The sequence below is a fragment of the Pan troglodytes genome, chromosome 5 (assembly GCF_028858775.2).
Source record: "Pan troglodytes isolate AG18354 chromosome 5, NHGRI_mPanTro3-v2.0_pri, whole genome shotgun sequence".
NCBI classification, from domain to species: domain Eukaryota; kingdom Metazoa; phylum Chordata; class Mammalia; order Primates; family Hominidae; genus Pan; species Pan troglodytes.
In genome coordinates this window covers 77,303,556-77,321,339 of record NC_072403.2, presented here as the reverse complement: position 1 = coordinate 77,321,339, position 17,784 = coordinate 77,303,556, and the positions used below count along the sequence as shown (strand labels likewise).

Genomic DNA, 17,784 nt, shown 5'->3' with positions numbered 1-17,784 from the left:
ATTGAATGTATTTTTGGGTTGGGGCCAGTCTTGAAACCACTAGATCAAGTGTCTAAATCTTTTTGTCTAAGGCACTTACATACACTGATATATTTTCTCTCTTTATTATGCTCTAGAAAACCAAATAATCTTGGTTCTTAAATCCTTATAGTAAAATGATATAGAAATCATTCATTTAAGCAATTCTAGAGTACATATCATTGTATTACCCATACACATACCAAAATTATTATAACAAACTTCATTAAATGAAGCATTTTTGAATAATAAAGTTTCAAGTTTCATATGGGTTGAAATTTAACTCATCTATACACAATTATCTCTCACATATTTTTCCCAAATACATAAGTTATATATTTAAAATTAAAGTTTGACCGTATTATAGCTTCAGGTTTTATGACTTTTCATACTTCAATTTCATATCTCAAAGAATAAAATGATTTGCGCATGTTATATAGTTTTATACTACCTAAGCCAGATTTTTATTTAAATTTATATTTAAATCGTTTTTATAGGTATAACCTTTTAGCATTGCTTTTCAAATTATTTTCTAAGACTTGGAGTTTCATGCAGCCTTTTATGCAGAATCTTTAAAAGGTGACCTTTGTCTTAAGCATAGCTTGTTCAAGTTTAAAATGCATTTGTTGACCATATTAATGCAACAGTAATTGAGCATCCACAGTTTATAAGGTATTTGGGTCATAACTTTAGGATTCAGGATAATGTGTAAAGGAATACATTTTAGTTTTTCTATTCCTAGAATTTTTTTCATTAAAAACATAAATGATAAAAAACTAATAATTATAATATTTTCACATTAGATCATATTTTTAACTTATATAATTTTACCTAGTAGACTTCTGCTTTTTACTTTTTATCATATTATTCACTTGTTTCCCATTTATATTTTAAAATGTATATATTTAATACAGTTAGCAATACATTCATAAATTATTTTAGTCCAATTTGATTTCTCAAAGAAAATTTCTTTAGATTTACATATTTTCAAGATATCAATAACATTTATAGGTTACTATAATTTTCATCAAAATTGATATTTTAGCAAAATTGATGTACTCACTGAAAAGCTTTCAATCTGATAGCCATTTCTCTTAGTACTCAATATCAATGTACACATATATATTACAATTTATTTGAATTTATTAATTATGATGACAAAATGCTAGACGTACTAGTACATGGTTGGGTGAAAAGTGATGAGTGCTTTTGTAAATTGGAGAAATTTATTTCAGCTCAGTGATTTTCAGGGAGAGTATTTTGTCTTCTAGAGGCATCTTGGGAATTTCTAGAGTCATTGTCAATATTCAGAATAATTGACTGGAACAGTTTAATTTTAGGATATGGGTAGTGAATGATGAAAGTTATAAATCTTTCAATGCACAGAACAGTTCAGGCAAAGCAAACGTTTTTCACAGATTGCACAATTTCTAAAAGTCACAGCATATGTTAATGTGTGTATAAAACCTATACATGAATATCTAAGCCTAGATCTGAATTTCATGTCACATATTGGCACGAAATATTTTTACACAATTTTAATAATCATTGACTATATCAGGAATAAATTTTTTATGTTAAGTCAATAAATATTATTTTCATTCAGAAATTTCTTAGAATTTTTTAACTATATTGAAAAAAAATACATCATCCTACTTGAGTGTCTAATAGGAAATGACTATTATCAGTCTTTATTTATGGCTACCAAACCCATGGTAATTCTGTGTATGAGTGCAAAGAGCTAACCACTTCAATGTATCTTCTAGTTCAGTCATTCCTTAGTATCTTTTGTATAGAAATAGTGGTCTTGTAAATTAGTGGTCTCTTATACTTTTTATATTAGAGTTAGGGAATTATCTTGGTTAATTTTTAATATTAGGTGTGTAGGTAGGATACATTATGAATTCCATTGTATGAAGTAAAGTGTGTGCTACAAAAACCAAAAATGCACTATTAACAGAAAATATTGGTCTCATTGATTTTAGTGTATCCATTTCAGGAAGTACAAAGCTAAGTAGATCATACACCTTTAAAAGTATAATGGAGGATCAAAAGCAGACAAATATTTCAAAATTATAAGAAATAAATAACATCACAAACCACAAAATAAATAAATAAAACACAATTCACATTTCAAAATAGAAAACAAAAATATTATAAACACATAAAAGACATATGGGTTATTAACATCTATTAAATTACCTCAAAAATCAAAGTAAGAGCAATTCTAGGTTAAGAGGTTCATTATAACACTTTGACTTGGATCAAAAATACACAACAGAAAAACTTACTGGAGAGATCTTAATGAGAACAAGGCTGGAACTACAGACTTGATATATCAAGGTGGAATTTAGGATAGAAAGTGTTAAACCAGATAAAAAGTAGTTTTTATTTAGCTTTATGTTGACGTAATAAAGCATTTTGCATTACAATCAATAATGCCTGCTATTAATTTAGGCTCCTGAAAGTATTTAAGTATATAAACAAGTCAAAAAATGAGGAAGTATAAATTGGATAGGAAGAAACACAATTATTGTGGTTTATAGATATGATTATGAATATAGTAAAACAAAATAATTGATTTAAAAAACTTATTAGAAATAAAATAATTTTATTTTGTGGTCTACTGACAAATCTTTGTAAGAAATGTATTGATTTCCAATAAGAGATAAATGTCGTTTAGAAAATAAAATGAAGACTAATATTTTATTTACAATAGTAACCCAAAAGATAAAACACCAAGGAATAAACTGTTATAAATGCATAACAAAAGAAAATCTTAAAATTATAATGAATGATTTATGAAAGATTATTAAATGCTTTCAATTGCATAGCATGTTCTTGGGTAGAAAGGCTCAATGTTTTAGATATGGTAACTCTAAATTCATATATAAATTCTATATGGTCTCATATAAAACAAAAATAAATTTTTTGTTTTACTGTGTATATAAAAAGGATAAAAGTTGAAAGAAAGAAAAACTATAGGAGTATGAGAAAAGATATTAAAACAAGGTATTAAAATATGTTCTGGGGTGTTAAATCAAACATTCTACTGAGGGGGACACTGACTCATATATATGAGTCATATGCATATGTATATCTTATATATAAATATATGTACTTATCTATATGAATTTATTTTAATATACATAGCATTTCTAATCAATGGTAGAAAAAAATTACACCATTTAAAAATTTATCAGATAATTAATTTATGAAATAAATCTATCGCTTTCTAAAAGACAATGAGAGTGAATATTTGTATATCTTAAAATGGGGAGGCTTTTCTAAATGTGACACAAGATTGAGAAGCAATTAAAGGAAAAACAGATACAGGTGTTATATAAAAATGTATAATTTATAAAGGTATAAACTCCAAAAACATTCAAGCATCTGGAAAAAAATATTTACAGTACATTAGACAAAATGATATTTTATAGGTACTCCTGTTAAATATAGCCAATGTAGTACATGGGTTTCTATTTTTTCCAAAACCCATTAAAATTATGATCAAAGGGAACAAAGAGCATGGGAGAGGAAGCTATAGAATAAATAAGTAGATTACTCAACAACAAGAACACTGCTCTTTCATTAGCTTAATACTTTGACTATTTTGAGTTCAAGACAGTTTAAAATTAATAGGAGGCCTCTTACAGTTTAGCCAGTCTATTACAGGCAAAACCAAGTGAAAGATTGAAATAAGAATTCCTGTAACTCTAGCCCAAAGCTCATTTTTAACCTAAAAAATGATCTCGACACTAATTAGAGGCTGGAACTATTTCTAGGAGTCAGAGTGTCCCTACCCTGGGTAAAGCACCATTAACATTTCAACAGGCCACCCAAATCAGAAAACTAGGAAGTATTTTAGACCCCTTCTCCTCCTCACAGTCCCCTGTCCCTGACACATCCAATCACTAAGCCATCTGATTCTACCTTTTGAATCTGAGTGACTTTAGAACAAGTGTCCTGGAGTCAAAGAGACTCCAGGTTCAAATCTGAACCTCCAAGAGAAGTTCATATCCTCCTGCCATCACTTATGAATTGTGAGACGTTAAGCAAGTCATTCTCCCTCCTATGCCTCATTTCTCTCAACTCCATTGCAGAGTTACTATACCTACCTTAAGGGAGATTAAATAATGATGAAATGAGACAGTGTATGTATCAAATGCAGCGTTTGTTGTATATGTGCTTAAAAATTTATTTAAAATATTATTATTGATTTGCTGTCTCTATCCTCACCAGTACAACCTAAATCCAGGACAAAAAAATATCACAGCTAGATGAAGAAGGATGAGGAGGATGAAGAAGGGAGAGGAGGAGGGGAGAAGAGGGAGAAAGGAGAATTATGAGGAAGAGTAAGGGAGGAGGAGGAGAAGTTTATGATGGTGGCGACAGCTGCCTTCATTGCCTCTAAATGTGAATTCCCCTTGCTGCCACCTTGTTACCAGGGCCAGCTGCCTGGGGGTGTACCTGTGCCAATGGTGCTGCCACTAACTGAAGTTATAGGGGCATGTCTGCCGAAAGCTCTTCCACCACCTGCTAATGCAGACTGACAATCCACTGTGCTAAAATATCTTTTACTTCTGATCTCTTAAAGGCCATGCTTTGTCACTTTAATCCCAGAGATACAGTATCTAGCTCTTTCAAAAATCTCTCTGACACTTTGTGAGGAAACAGTTCCTTTGGCTTTTTAGAGAACCTGACTCTCATGACCAAAGGAAGGATCATTAATTTCATTTTAAAAATGATAAAAACAACCTTAGAAAGGTTTTTAAAATGTTTTTCCAAGTCACACAGCAGAGCCAGGGTCCTCTGATCCAAAGTCCAGGTTACTTATGTACAATCAAATGGTCTCGTGTCCTCTTTCTTGTGAATTCACTGTTATAGGTACCATTTTCTCTATGCTTTCTCTTCTTTCCTGACAGTGGAGAAGAGCAAATGCTAGAGTGACCTTCCGAGGAAGGACTCTGGCTTTGACTCATTCCAATCTTCCTAATCTCAGCAAGGCAAGCGAAGAGGGTTGCAAGGAAGGTTTACAATATCACCGGTGTTTCGCTGTATGTTCCTTCCTTCAAGTGGCTCTGGTATTCAGAATGCCTAGAGGAAATAGCCTGGACTTAGGGTGAAGATGTGAACGGGAAATCTGGCTCCTTCCTTTCTGTCATTCATTAACAAATTTTCCTTAGTGGGCCCAGGCTCTGTTTTGGACCTGGAAATAGAACAAATAAAACAAAGTCCCCACTCTCATACAGTAACATTCTTGCAGGAGAAGACAGAAAATAAACAAATGAAGAAATAAACAAATAAAAGCCAGGTGGTAACAAATACCATGGGAAAAACAATGAATCGGGGTAATTGATAAAGAAAGTTGGGAAAGGGGCTATTTTATATAGCGTAGCCAGGCAAGGGTTTGAAGGAGCAGTGACATTTAATCAGAGATGGGAATAAAGTGATAGATTTCTGGCAAAGGAGACAGAGCAGGTGTAAAGGCCCTGAGGTAGGAACATGTCAAGCTGTGTGGAGAATGGCAGCACTGAGTTCAGGAAGCAAGAGGGAGAGGTGAGACCAGAGTGACTGGGAAAGTGAGGGAGTGGGGAATAGATTATATAGAACCTTAGAAGCCCTACTAATGCTCTGGATTTTACCCTGAGGGATATGCCAGTGAAAGGTTTAAGCAGAGGAATGACATGATCTGCTTTATGTTTTTGAAAGGCTCACTTTGGTCACTATACAGGGGCCAAGGTAGAGGTAGCAGTTAAATAGATTTTGCAATAGGTCAAAAAAGATCATGGTGGCTCAGACAGAGATGGAGGTGACGGTGACAAAGGTGTCAATGGCAGGTGATTTTTCAAAGGCAGAATCATTTAGCAGTTGGGCTACTTTGACTGAGATATTTTGCCTCTCCTGGCTCAGGTCCCTCATCAGTAACATGAAGGTAACAATACCAATCTCATAAAATCACGGTATGGATTAAATGAGATAATTTATATGAAGGCTATACCTGTTGTTTTCCTTTGTATTAAAGACAAAGTCTGCAACCTTATGCAAAACTTTATTACATATATGCTCAAAGACTGAGATGTAAGAACACCTTGTCTTCAGAGTAGCAGAAACAATTTTGTGTATAGCAAGATTATTTACACTCATCTATCTCATCCTCTTAAATAAGAAAACTGATTACTATAAATATGTGCCAGCTTTTATGGTTCATTTTAGAATCTTAGTGCGTCAAAAAGTAGAAAATAGTTAGACAAGTGAGGGATAAGTGACTCATGAGAGTCTTATTTATAAAATAAAAGCTGGGAATATCTGTGAAAACATCTTAATAATGATTATGACTGGTGGATGATATTGCAGAGTTTTAAAAAATCCCTTTGTGCTTTTCTACATTTTCCACATCAATACAATAAAAAATGTATTTTAAGAGTATTTATTCCTATATCCATTTAGCAAAGAGAGTTAGAATCTCTGAAAGAAAACATGAGACAAGTAAAGAAAATAAGTATGTTAAAATTATAAGGGAAAAAGGGCAAAAATTAATATTTTGTGGGTATTATCTGCACAAAAGACACATCAAGTAGTTATTTAATTTTTGCAAATTAAATAGCAGGATGTGCTTTTTTCCCTAAATCAAGAGCCACTGAGGTATGGATGGAACACATTGGAACCAGTGAGCCTGAGATGGAGTCTGGCCTGGACTTTTTTCTTTCTTTTATTTATTTTTTTTTTTTTTGAGACGGATTCTTGCTCTCTCACCTGGGCTGGAGTGCAGTGGCACAATCTTGGCTCACTTGCAACCTCTGCCTCCTGGATTCAAGTGATTCTCCTGCCTCAGCCTCCTGAGTAGCTGGGACTACAGGCGCGCACCCCCAGGCCCAGCTAAGTTTTGTATTTTTAGTAGAGACGGGATTTCACCATGTTGGCCAGGATGGTCTCGATCTCTTGACTTTGTGATCCACCCACCTTGGTCTCCCAAAGTGCTGGGATTACAGGCATAAGCCACTGCGCCCGTCCTGGCCTGGACTTCTTACACCCTGCTGGTCGCATGGATATATTCCTGCTGCATAACCAGCCCCAGTGGCTGAGCCTCTGCGGTCTGACTGAGATCAGGTGCAAAGCAGCAATCTCACTGTTATTAATAAGCAATGCTGACAAGCTCATACTAACCTTCCCAAAACTCCTGAGACCTGTGGTTACAAAATGACGCTATTAATCGGTACATTTCATGCCTCGGCTTAAAACCCCAGAGTCCTACTTCTTTCTCTTGAAGGTGAACCGTGCTTTCCGCATTTCATCTGGTTCCTCTCTCTGTGGATACGTCTGGATAATTAGATCCTGCATATGCAAGAATAAAATGAAGAAAAAGGTGACCTGCCTAGTCCAGTTTCAGGGTAAATTATCTGCTAGGTAAGCATAGAATCCCTTCTTGGCATAAGTGTAGCACATTAATTGGGCTAAGCATCTCCATCTCTTTTCTCTGCCTTGCCAAATATCTCATTCAGTTATCATATCTTGGTACGAGGAAGCTGTGAGGGAGTGGAGAAAAGAAAAGCATCCTGCCACACAAATAAGGAAAATGAGATTCAGAAGGTTTAAGTGACTTGCCTATTCTCTGACCCTAAAGAAATCTAACTTACTAAAGCCTTTTCTCCTTCACTAACTTTCCATCTCTAATCTAAACCAAATTTGTGCATTTCACCAGGCATCACATTGTCTCTCTCACTGATTTTGAGGCAATGGCCAGGCCCCCTACCAGCTCACACAACATCTTTGTGCCAGTCAGAAAAGGCACCCCTTCTTCCTGGCACATGCAGCCCCACATTGGCCAGAGCTCAGCCTCATTTTAGACTGGGCGTGATACCATAGTGCTGGTTATAGCCTTCATGACTGTATTGCAGCCCCTTAATATGGCTGGACAACTAAGGTGGCTCCCAACACAAAGAAACTTCCTCTTAAATAGCTTGTTGACATTTTAAATTAGAGATGTCAAAACTTGAGGATATTATCTTCTTCATTAAGTCTCTTTCCATTTTGTCTGTTCCCATCCGTGACACTCCCAGAAACCTCTGCCCTCAATCTTGGAATCAATATTTATTCTAGCTGGCTTGTCTTCATCCTCACATCCAGGTTGACACCAAATCTTTCCAACTCTTTTTTGAAAAATAGCAAGTACATTTTTTCCCTCCAAATGCAACCCTCTTTTAGCCTGTGGATTTACTCTTAGACTCCTGAAACAAATTCCCAGTCTGTTTTATATTTTACCGTCTTACACTTCCAGGCCATCCAATGAAACAAGAAGAATCATATTTCTTGGCCACCATTTTAAATCATGTTAATCCATTTCTCAGAATACTGCATCTGCCAAAAAAAAAAAAAAAAAAAAAAAAAAAAAAGGCTTTCATACTCTCTACTAGTTTTAATCCCACAAAATCTCCGTAGTCTTACAGAGCACTGCCATGGGTTGAGTTGTCCAACAGCAGACCTGAAACAATGTTTAGCGTTTAGTATATTTCTAGGGTATCCCTTGGGACCAACAGCTGTGAAAAGAAGGGGAAAACAATTGAGCAGAGGGAGAAGTCAGGTTGTGATGCAGACCTGATTGCCTTAGCCAACTCCACAGGAAGCTGTAGGTGCCTGCTGGAGTTGCCTCACTTAGGGTGAACATGGCCCTCCATCAGTCACTGCATGCCAACCTTTGAGGGGATGGGGGTGGTGGCCTTAGCTAAGGCCACCTTTTTCAGGCCACCTGTTTAAGGCCACTTGTTAAGGGCCACCTTAAGGCCACCTGTTTAAGCTGCACCTCTGCAGCTAAAAGAATCCCTGAAGGGGCTGAGCCCTAGAGGCTATCTACTGGCAGAACTATAACTGGCAGAAGGACAACATGTCCTTCTGAGATGCACATCTCTGTTTCTACCACCATCTATCCCATGTGCCACTTGGATCCACTTCAAGGAGCCAAATGTGCCACTTGAATACATTCAAGGAGCAGTTCCTCCACTGTACCAAGAGGCATCTCTTCCCAGTGAAATCTACAATAGGGGAAGTTAATAGGAGGAACTCCACCCCTGCTTCTGCACCAGTCCCAGGGCTGCAACTGATACTCATCATCTCCTTCCTCCATTATCCGTCTGGATTCCTCCTATATCAGGCTGCAGCTCTGCTAGTCTTAGTAGCTTACCTGATGGCATGAACTAGACACTCATTTCTGAGGGACCTGAGCTCCTGGTCACCATGCCCTTATCAGGCTACATGTGCTTTTGTCTTCTCAGCACTTTCTATTCCTTTTGGAATCTCTCATTGGCTGACTCGCAGCCCAAATTCTCCCTCTTGACTTGAGTCCCTTCAGCATGTAGTCCACATCCATTTTGTGTGTGTGTGTGTGTGTGTGTTTTTTTTTTTTCCCCTGCATTGCATCCTTAGGCAGCTCCACTTACACTCGCTAGTTAATTCCTTTCTTTAGTCTTTCTGTCAGTTCTTCCCCATCTCCTTTTCTGTTCTATTATTAGGCATCACAGAGCTACAAAAATCACCTGTGAGACCTAGACTCTCTTTAGAGGGTAGGAAAGGCAAAAGAGTAGGGGAGTTGGGGAAATAAGCTGGCAAACAGAAAATTTTTCTTGAAAAATTGGATGGCTGGGGGAGAAGGAAGCAAAAATTCCCAGCAGACCAGGAAGTCAATAGGAAGGCATTCTAGCTCTCTTTCAATGATTATGTCTAGCTCAAAATATGGAGTGAATACTTGTTCAGATAACCAAGCAGCCACTTCCCTGTTTAACAGACTACTTTGAGGGAGGGAGTCCTACACTCACCTCCCCTAGCAAAGCGGCATCATTCCTCTTTCAACCAACCATCCATCTATCTGTATCACTGATTCAACAAATACTTATTGAGTGTCTACAATGTGCCAGTTCAGAGAATGTTCCATGATTATACAGAAGAAATTTTAAACTCCTGTTTGGACATCATCTTAATAAAGACACAAATATAATTCAACAATGTTTTTGAAAATAAGAGGAATAAGAAGTAAGGCCAAGTATCAGGACAGTACATTTAAATGTTTTCGGATCTTCTATGGAAAACTGAAGACTTTCAGATTCAATGAACAAAACCCATGATTTGCTAAAATAGAGTGGCATTTTAATTAAAAAAATATATATATATATGTATATATTTTGAGATGGAGACTCACTCTGTTGCCCAGGCTGGAGTGTGGTGATGTGATCTTGGCTCACCACAACCTCCGCTTCCTGGGTTAAAGAGATTCTCCTGCCTCCGCCTCCCAAGTAGCTGGGATTACAGGCATGTGCCACGATGCCCTAATTGTTTTTTTGGTTTTTTTTGTTTGTTTTTTTGTTTGTTTTTTTGCATTTTTAGTAGAGACGGGGTTTTGCCATGTTGGCCAGTTTGGTCTCGAACTCCTGACCTCAAGTGATCCACCTGCCTTGGCCTCTCAAAGTGCTGGGATTACAGGCCTGAGACACCACACCCAGCCAAATAGTGACATTTTAAAAGTTTAAAAATATAAAGATAAAAATCATGTAAACATATATATATGTAAATACACAAATCAAAAGTAGAAAATAATATTAATATCAGAAAAAAATAGAATTCACAACAAAACTATTACCAGGCTGGGCGCAGTGGCTCACGACGGTAATCCCAGCACTTTCGCAGGCCAAGGCGGGTGGATCCCTTGAGCTCAGGAGTTTGAGACCAGCCTGGCCAACATGGTGAAACCCCATCTCTACTAAAGATTCAAAAAATAGCCAGGCATGGTGGCACATGCCTGTTGTCCCAGCTACTTCAGTGGCTAAGGAAGGAGAATCGCTTGAACCCAGGAGGCGGAGGCTGCAATGAGCCGAGATCGTGCCCCTGCACTCCAGCCTGGGTGATGGAATGAGACTCTGTCTTAAAAAATACATATATATTATATATATAAATTATATATCTTTTATATATATTATATTACATATAAATTATATATACAAAATATATGTAATACATATAATATATAAAATATATATAATATATATATAAAATATGTATATAACCAGGATCAGTGGTGACCAGCCTCCAAGATGACCCTCAATGACCCTGCCTGCCTCCGAGTACCCACACTCTTGTGAAGTCTCCTCCCACACGCACTATACCAGGGTTAGTCTGTTTGAACAATAGCAGATGTGGAAGTGATGGTAAGTCATTTCTAAGATTAGACTTTGAAAGAGTATAATTTCCACGTTGAGCTCTCTTGTTCTCTCTGTCTCTTTGTGTCTTTGTCTCTCTCTCTCTCTCTGATCTATTGCTGGAAAAGAGGAGTGAGAAGGGGAAAGGAGTGAAAAGCAAGTTGCCATATTGTGAACAGTTCTATGGAGAGGACTGCAGGGTAAAAAAAAAAAAAAAAATGGAGCCTCCAGCCGGGCGCGGTGGCTCACGCATGTAATCCCAGCACTTTGGGAGGCCGAGGTGGGCGGATCATGAGGTCAGGAAATCAAGACCATCCTGGCTAACATGGTGAAATCCCGTCTCTACTGAAAATACAAACAATTAGCTGGGCGTGGTGGCGGGCGCCTGTCATCCCAGCTACTCGGGAGGCTGAGGCAGGAGAATTGCTTGAACCCCGGAGGAGGAGGTTGCGGTGAGCCGAGATCGCACCACTGCCCTCCAGCCTGGGCAACAGAGGGAGACTCTGTCTCAAAGAAAGAAAGAAAGAAAATGTAGCCTCCAGCCAAGAGCTAGCAAGGAATCGAGCTCTGTCGGTATCCAAGTGAGTGAGCTTAGCAGTGGATTCTCCAGCCCCAGCCAAGCCTTGAGACAATGGCAGCCCAGGAAGAAAAGCTTGACTGTGACTTTGTGAGAGATGTTGAACCAGCCAAGCTGCCCCTAGATTTCCTTGCCTCAGAAATTGCATGAGATACTAAATGTTTGTTGTTTTAAGCCACTAAGTGTTGGAGTAATTTGTTTCACAGCAATAGATAACAGAATCAAAGACATTCATTTTATAAAATATACAGACCGTAACAATAGGAAAACAAAAATCATACCAAAACTACAAATGAAAAACAGTATTTACAAGAATTGTTCACACATTTAACAGAATATTAAATGTAGCTTTATATTAGTAAAAATAAAACATGCCTTTAAATGTATAATTTTCTGGAGAAATATAAATGACTAAAAATTGACTCCAGAAAATAAACTGAGCAAATTAGTAATCAGTGAATAGATTTAAGTAGAAAATCAAACACCTATTACAGATTTTTTCCATTATCTCTCCACAAAGATCTAGGTTTAGCTGCTCCAACCAATGAGTTCTTCCAACAATTGAGGTAAAATAAATACTTTGACATTTAAAAAAAGACAAAATCAGCCTTAAAATGATAAATTGATAGCATATCCTAATTGCTAAGCCTTACAAACATAAAGAGAAATCATAGTTATAAATATAGATACAATATTTATTATATAAAATTTTCAAATTGAAATCCACACAGAATATAGTCTTTTCAACAAATGATGCTGGGTCAATTCAAGACACATGCACATGTATGTTTATTGCAGCACTGTTCACAATAGCAAAGACTTGGAACCAACCCAAGTGCCCATCGGTGATAGACTGGATAAAGAAAATGTGGCACATATGCAACTTGGAATACTATGCAGCCACAACGAAGGATGAGTTCGTGTCCTTTGCAGGGACGTGGATGAAGCTGGAAACCATCATTCTTAGCAGACTAATACAGGAACGGAAAACCAAACACTGCACGTTCTCACTCATAAGTGGGAGTTGAACAATGAGAACACATGACACAGGGAGGGGAACATCACACACTGGGGCCTGCCAGGGGGAGAGGGGCTAGGAGAGGGATAGCATCAGGAGAAATACCTAATGTGGATGATGGGTTGATGGGTGCAGCAAACCACCGTGGCACTTGTATACCTATGTAACAAACCTGTATGTTCTACACATACATCCCAGAACTTAAAGTATAACAATAATTTTTTTAAAAAGTTGACGATTTAAAAAAGAAATGACCCTTACCACCCACCACACATGAAAATCCATTCTGGGTGATTGTAGATTTAACTGTGAAAAGTGTGAAAGAGAAAATAATAAAGCAATTAGAAGATAATCTAAGACTATAACGCAGATAATACCTTCAAGACTTTAGGACAGGTAAGGATTTGATAAATTGGGACCAAAAATGACTGTTCATAAGAAAAGATGGATACATTGGATGTTAAAATTAAAAACTTCTTTTCAACACAAACACCATTTAGAGACTACAAAAACAAGCCACAGAGTGAGGAAAGATATTTGCCACACACATAACTAACAAAAGACTTGCATCCAGATAAATAATTTTTAAACTTTTACAAATTAACTATAACTAGATAAATAATGCAATAGAGAAAAGAAGGAAATACTTGAGTGGACACTTCAGGAAAAGGATATCTGCATATTTTCAATCTTATTTGTAGTCAGAGAAATGCAAATTAAAACCTCAATGAGATACTACTACTATTTACCAAGGAGAATAACTAAAATAAAGAAGAGAGATAATCCTAACTGCTGACATGGATATGTAGCAATAGGATGTCTCTTATATTGCTGGTGGGAGTTAAATTGGGACAATGATTTAGGAAAACTGCTTACATTATCTACTAAAGTTGAACATGTACATACCTATGACACAGATATTGCACTCCAAAGTGTATATTCAACAGAAAGGGGATCATGCTAACCAAAAATATTTCCAAGAATGCCCAGAGCAACATGATTTATAAAAATGAAAAGCTAGAAACAATATATTGTGATAAATTCATAAAGTGGAATACTATGAAGCAGTAATACTGAATGAACCACAGTTATTATATTCAATAATATAGATGAATTTCACAAACATAATATGGAGCAAAAGAAGCCAGATGCAAGATTTATACAGATGATTTCATTTATAGAAAGTTGGAAAAGAGACACAACTGAACTCCAGTGTTAGAATGAGCGTAACAGTTACATTGGGGAGGAAGAAGGGAGTAGTGATGGGGAGGAGACATCAGAAGACTTCTGGATACTGGAAATATTATTTTTTAACTTGAGTAGTTTTACAGCAATGTTCATCCAAGGACAATTCATTGAGTGGTATGCATTTATGTATAGTAGAGTATTCTCTATGTATCTTAATGTTCAATAAACATTAAGATACAAAAGCTCAAATTTTCACCCTATCATGGTATTTGAGAGAAAAAGACAAATAAAATTAGAATGTCTATGAATTAGAAAATTCTGAATAGAAGTAGTAAAACAGTCTATTACACTGGACCTCAGATTTGACATGCAGTAAACTACTCAGCCGACAACTGGTGATTTTCAGTTAAGTATGAGGCACAGGTATTAATGTATCCCTACGGCTACAAAAGTCAGAGATGATTATGTGTGCTCTGTGAGATTCCATTCATTTGAACGGGTATTCAGTGGGTGGTCTCAGCAAATTCCATAACTATCAAGCATTGGAATGAGAAGTGTTTTGGTGATATGATTTACTTTGAGTTATCAATCAATTTAATCAAATTAGTCAAAGTTACTTTTGACCAGGCTTTGGAGAAATGTAAACAGTGACCCTTCTGTATGGGATTGTAAGTTGATACAGGACTGAAGTTTTACCCTGATAAACAGACCTTCAGAAACTTATTCCATGAACAAAAATCTATGTGAGTGAGCACATTTCCTGAAAATGTTCCCATCATCATCATTGGCTATGTCCCATCCTTGGGTACTGAATAAATGATGTTCTTGGAGTTCAGTAGATACAAGATTTCTGAAGAGCTAGCTGCAGCTCTCTTAATGGTGTAACTCAAGGATATTAGGTTTTAGCTGGAAAACACACACACACACACACACACACACACACACACACACACATACCATAAGGGGAAGTCCAAAGAAGAGAAAGAGGGTTGAGTGCTTTTGAACCTTTAAGGATTGATGAAGACACATTAAGCAAATGTTTAAGACTTTCTTATCCTGTTTTATGCATTCAATGGATATATGTTGAGTGCCCTCCATTTCTTGTGACAGGCACTATTCTGAGTGCTAGGAATGATAGAGCAGGAACGAAAACAGATAAAAACCCGATTTCATGGAGCTTATATTTAATTGGAAGAGACAGAATAAAAAATTTTTAAAAACCTCTCTTAGAAGTAATGAATGCTATGGAGAAAAATCAAAACAAGGATTAACAATTGTGGAGGGGGGGTTTTGATTTTAAATGGGGTGATCATTGAGAAGGTAACATTTGAGAAAGTACTTGAAGGAGGTAAGGAAGCATGTAAGCATGTATACACACACACGCACATACACACACACACACAGATAGACACACCTGAAGGAAGAGCAATCCAGGCAGATGGAACAGCCAATGGAAAGGCACTAAGTGGGGAAATGTTTGGCTTCTGTGAAAAACAGCAAGGTCAGCAAGGCTGGAGGGGAGTGGGTGGTGGATAAAATTTGAGAAGACAAGGACAATAGTCATTGCAGAGGGTCTGATCAGATACCACCTCGCAGGCCATTATAGGACTTGGGCTTTTATTCCTATTAATGTGGGAAGCTCTTGGAGGCTTTTGAGCAGAGGATAACTAACATGCTCTGACTTATGTATTGAAAAGACTGCTTTGACTGCTACATTGAGTACAGACTAAAGCTGGCTGAAAACAGAAGCAGGGAGACCAGTTAGGAGGCAATTACAAGGCCACGTAGGAGATGAGGTGGCCTGGGCCAGGTGTTTGCTGTGAAGATACTGAGAAGGGATCAGATTCTGGATATACCCTGAAGGTAGAGACAAAGGGTATTTAGTAGGTAGACTGTTATTTAGATAGTTTGAACAGCTAACGTGAGAATAACAGAGGAGTCAGAAATGACTCCAAGATTTTTGGCCTGAAACACTGGGAAGATGAAGTTGTCATTTATCGAGTTATGGAAAACTGCAGAAAGACCATATCTGGAGGCAAGATCAGGAGCTCAGCTGTGATCACAGTATGTCTGAGATGCCTAAAGGACACCCAGATAGACAGTTGAATAAGTTTTGAGTCAAGGGAGAATTCGGGGCTGATCCTTTAAGCATGTGTTAATCACGCATGTATGGGGTCACTTCTTTACTCTAAACCCTCCTATAATTTCCCAGATATAAACTAGGGAGCTGTCAACATTTGGATGGTTTTCAGAGCCATGACAAAAGATGGGATTACCAAGTGAATGAAAGTACCCAAAGAAAGACAGAAGAGGTACAAGAATAGGCCCCGGGTGACTCCAACATAATATCTCACCAGCCCTACCTATGGGGAAAAAATATCCCCCAGGGAATAGGCCAGGGCCATCTAGACTTGTAGGGTTCAAGATGCTCTTTAAGAGGTGTGAGGAAAGCTGGAGTTTGCCTTTGTGTCCATGTTGCTGGTGTTCCACGAAACAGTAGGGAATCTCTACTACCTCATCTGGGGGTTGAGGACTGGAGTAAAGCAAAACAAGCAGCTGTTAAATTAGGGGAAGTGACAACGCAGTGATAATCTGAAGATCCCAGGTCTTCAGATGAAAGCTCCCTCCTAAAGAGCCAGAATTTAACTTTGAGATTGGCATATATTCCAACTGGTTACAGGAACATTGAACTAGGTATCTCCCAGTGGAAAGGAAAACAGAAAGACCTGTTTAACGTTGAAGCTCTGCCCCCATGTTCCTGGGAGCATACTGTGATAACTGTGACCATAGAGAAAAGAAAAAGCCAATAGCTGAAATGAATCAGGTTGTTGGGGGCCTAAGATAAGTAAGTGCAACTTGTTTACATGTAAAACACTTGTCTTGTCAATTTGGGCATTTTATCTGGAAATTATCCAAAGCAGCAATTATCTAGAGCTAGCATGCTAGACTGTTTATCCCTAGACATGGGTGGGGGATGAGGGGATAGAATGCAGGTTTTCATGGCACTTATAGAGTGTGGGAGGTCTCTTTGTTTTGTATTTAAGAAAAAGAATGCAAAATTAGGCACGGGGCCATGGAAGTGACCTATGCGAGTGACGGCCCTAAAGCTATAGTTTTCCTAACTTCACAGAAAATCCACCTCTGACCCTAAACCCAGATGACAGAAACCTTGGGAGCAATAACTGATCACTTAATTTATCATGACCAAGTTTATCTTACAAGTGCCAGGAAGTATTCAGAGTTAGTCAGGCATCATAGGAAAACTCTCCTTTATGTCTATTTCTCACTCAAAGGTATTCAAATAAAAGGAAACATATTAAAGGCACTTAGATAAAGGAAGGCATAGTAAATATTCTTGTTCCATGAAATACCATCTTCTAACCACCTTAACAGATGCAACAGTTGAACAATCTAGCTGTGCTCCGCTGATATTAGAAATACTGTGGTCTGAGCCAAAGGACCAGTGATGGCATCAGGAATTATGTCACTGGCTATATCCTATATATATGTTTACCAGATAAAATACATGATATCCAGCTAAATATAAATTTCAAATATACAATAAATAATTTTTAGCAAAACTGTACCCCTACATACTTATGCATAGGACATACTTACACCAGAAAAGCACTCATTTTTCTGAAATTCACATTTAACTTGGCATCCCATATTTTTATTTGCTAAGTTTAGTAATGCTACCTACACTGATTTCTGCTTTGGGATACATAATGAGTGATAATTTGGAGAGCCTACTAAACAGAAAATCAAAGGGACAGAGGATAAATATTGTATTAGTAGGT

The 17,784-nt window shown here is 37.3% G+C and overlaps 1 protein-coding gene across 7 annotated transcripts in view; it reads left to right on the top strand.

Moving 5' to 3' along the window:
• The window catches only part of LOC472247 (eyes shut homolog), a 559,821-nt gene that overhangs the window by 443,222 nt on the left and 98,815 nt on the right, over positions 1 to 17,784 (top strand). For 6 of the 7 annotated variants that reach the window (XM_054685997.2, XM_054685998.2, XM_016955749.4 and 3 more), the window contains one exon: positions 7,289 to 7,396. The exons of the other annotated variant lie outside the window; for it this stretch is intronic. In XM_054685997.2, coding sequence (XP_054541972.1) covers positions 7,289 to 7,292 — 4 coding nt within the window. In that variant the 3' untranslated portion in view covers positions 7,293 to 7,396. Of the gene's footprint in view, positions 1 to 7,288; positions 7,397 to 17,784 lie in introns of those variants that run through there. 7 annotated transcript variants of the gene reach the window in all.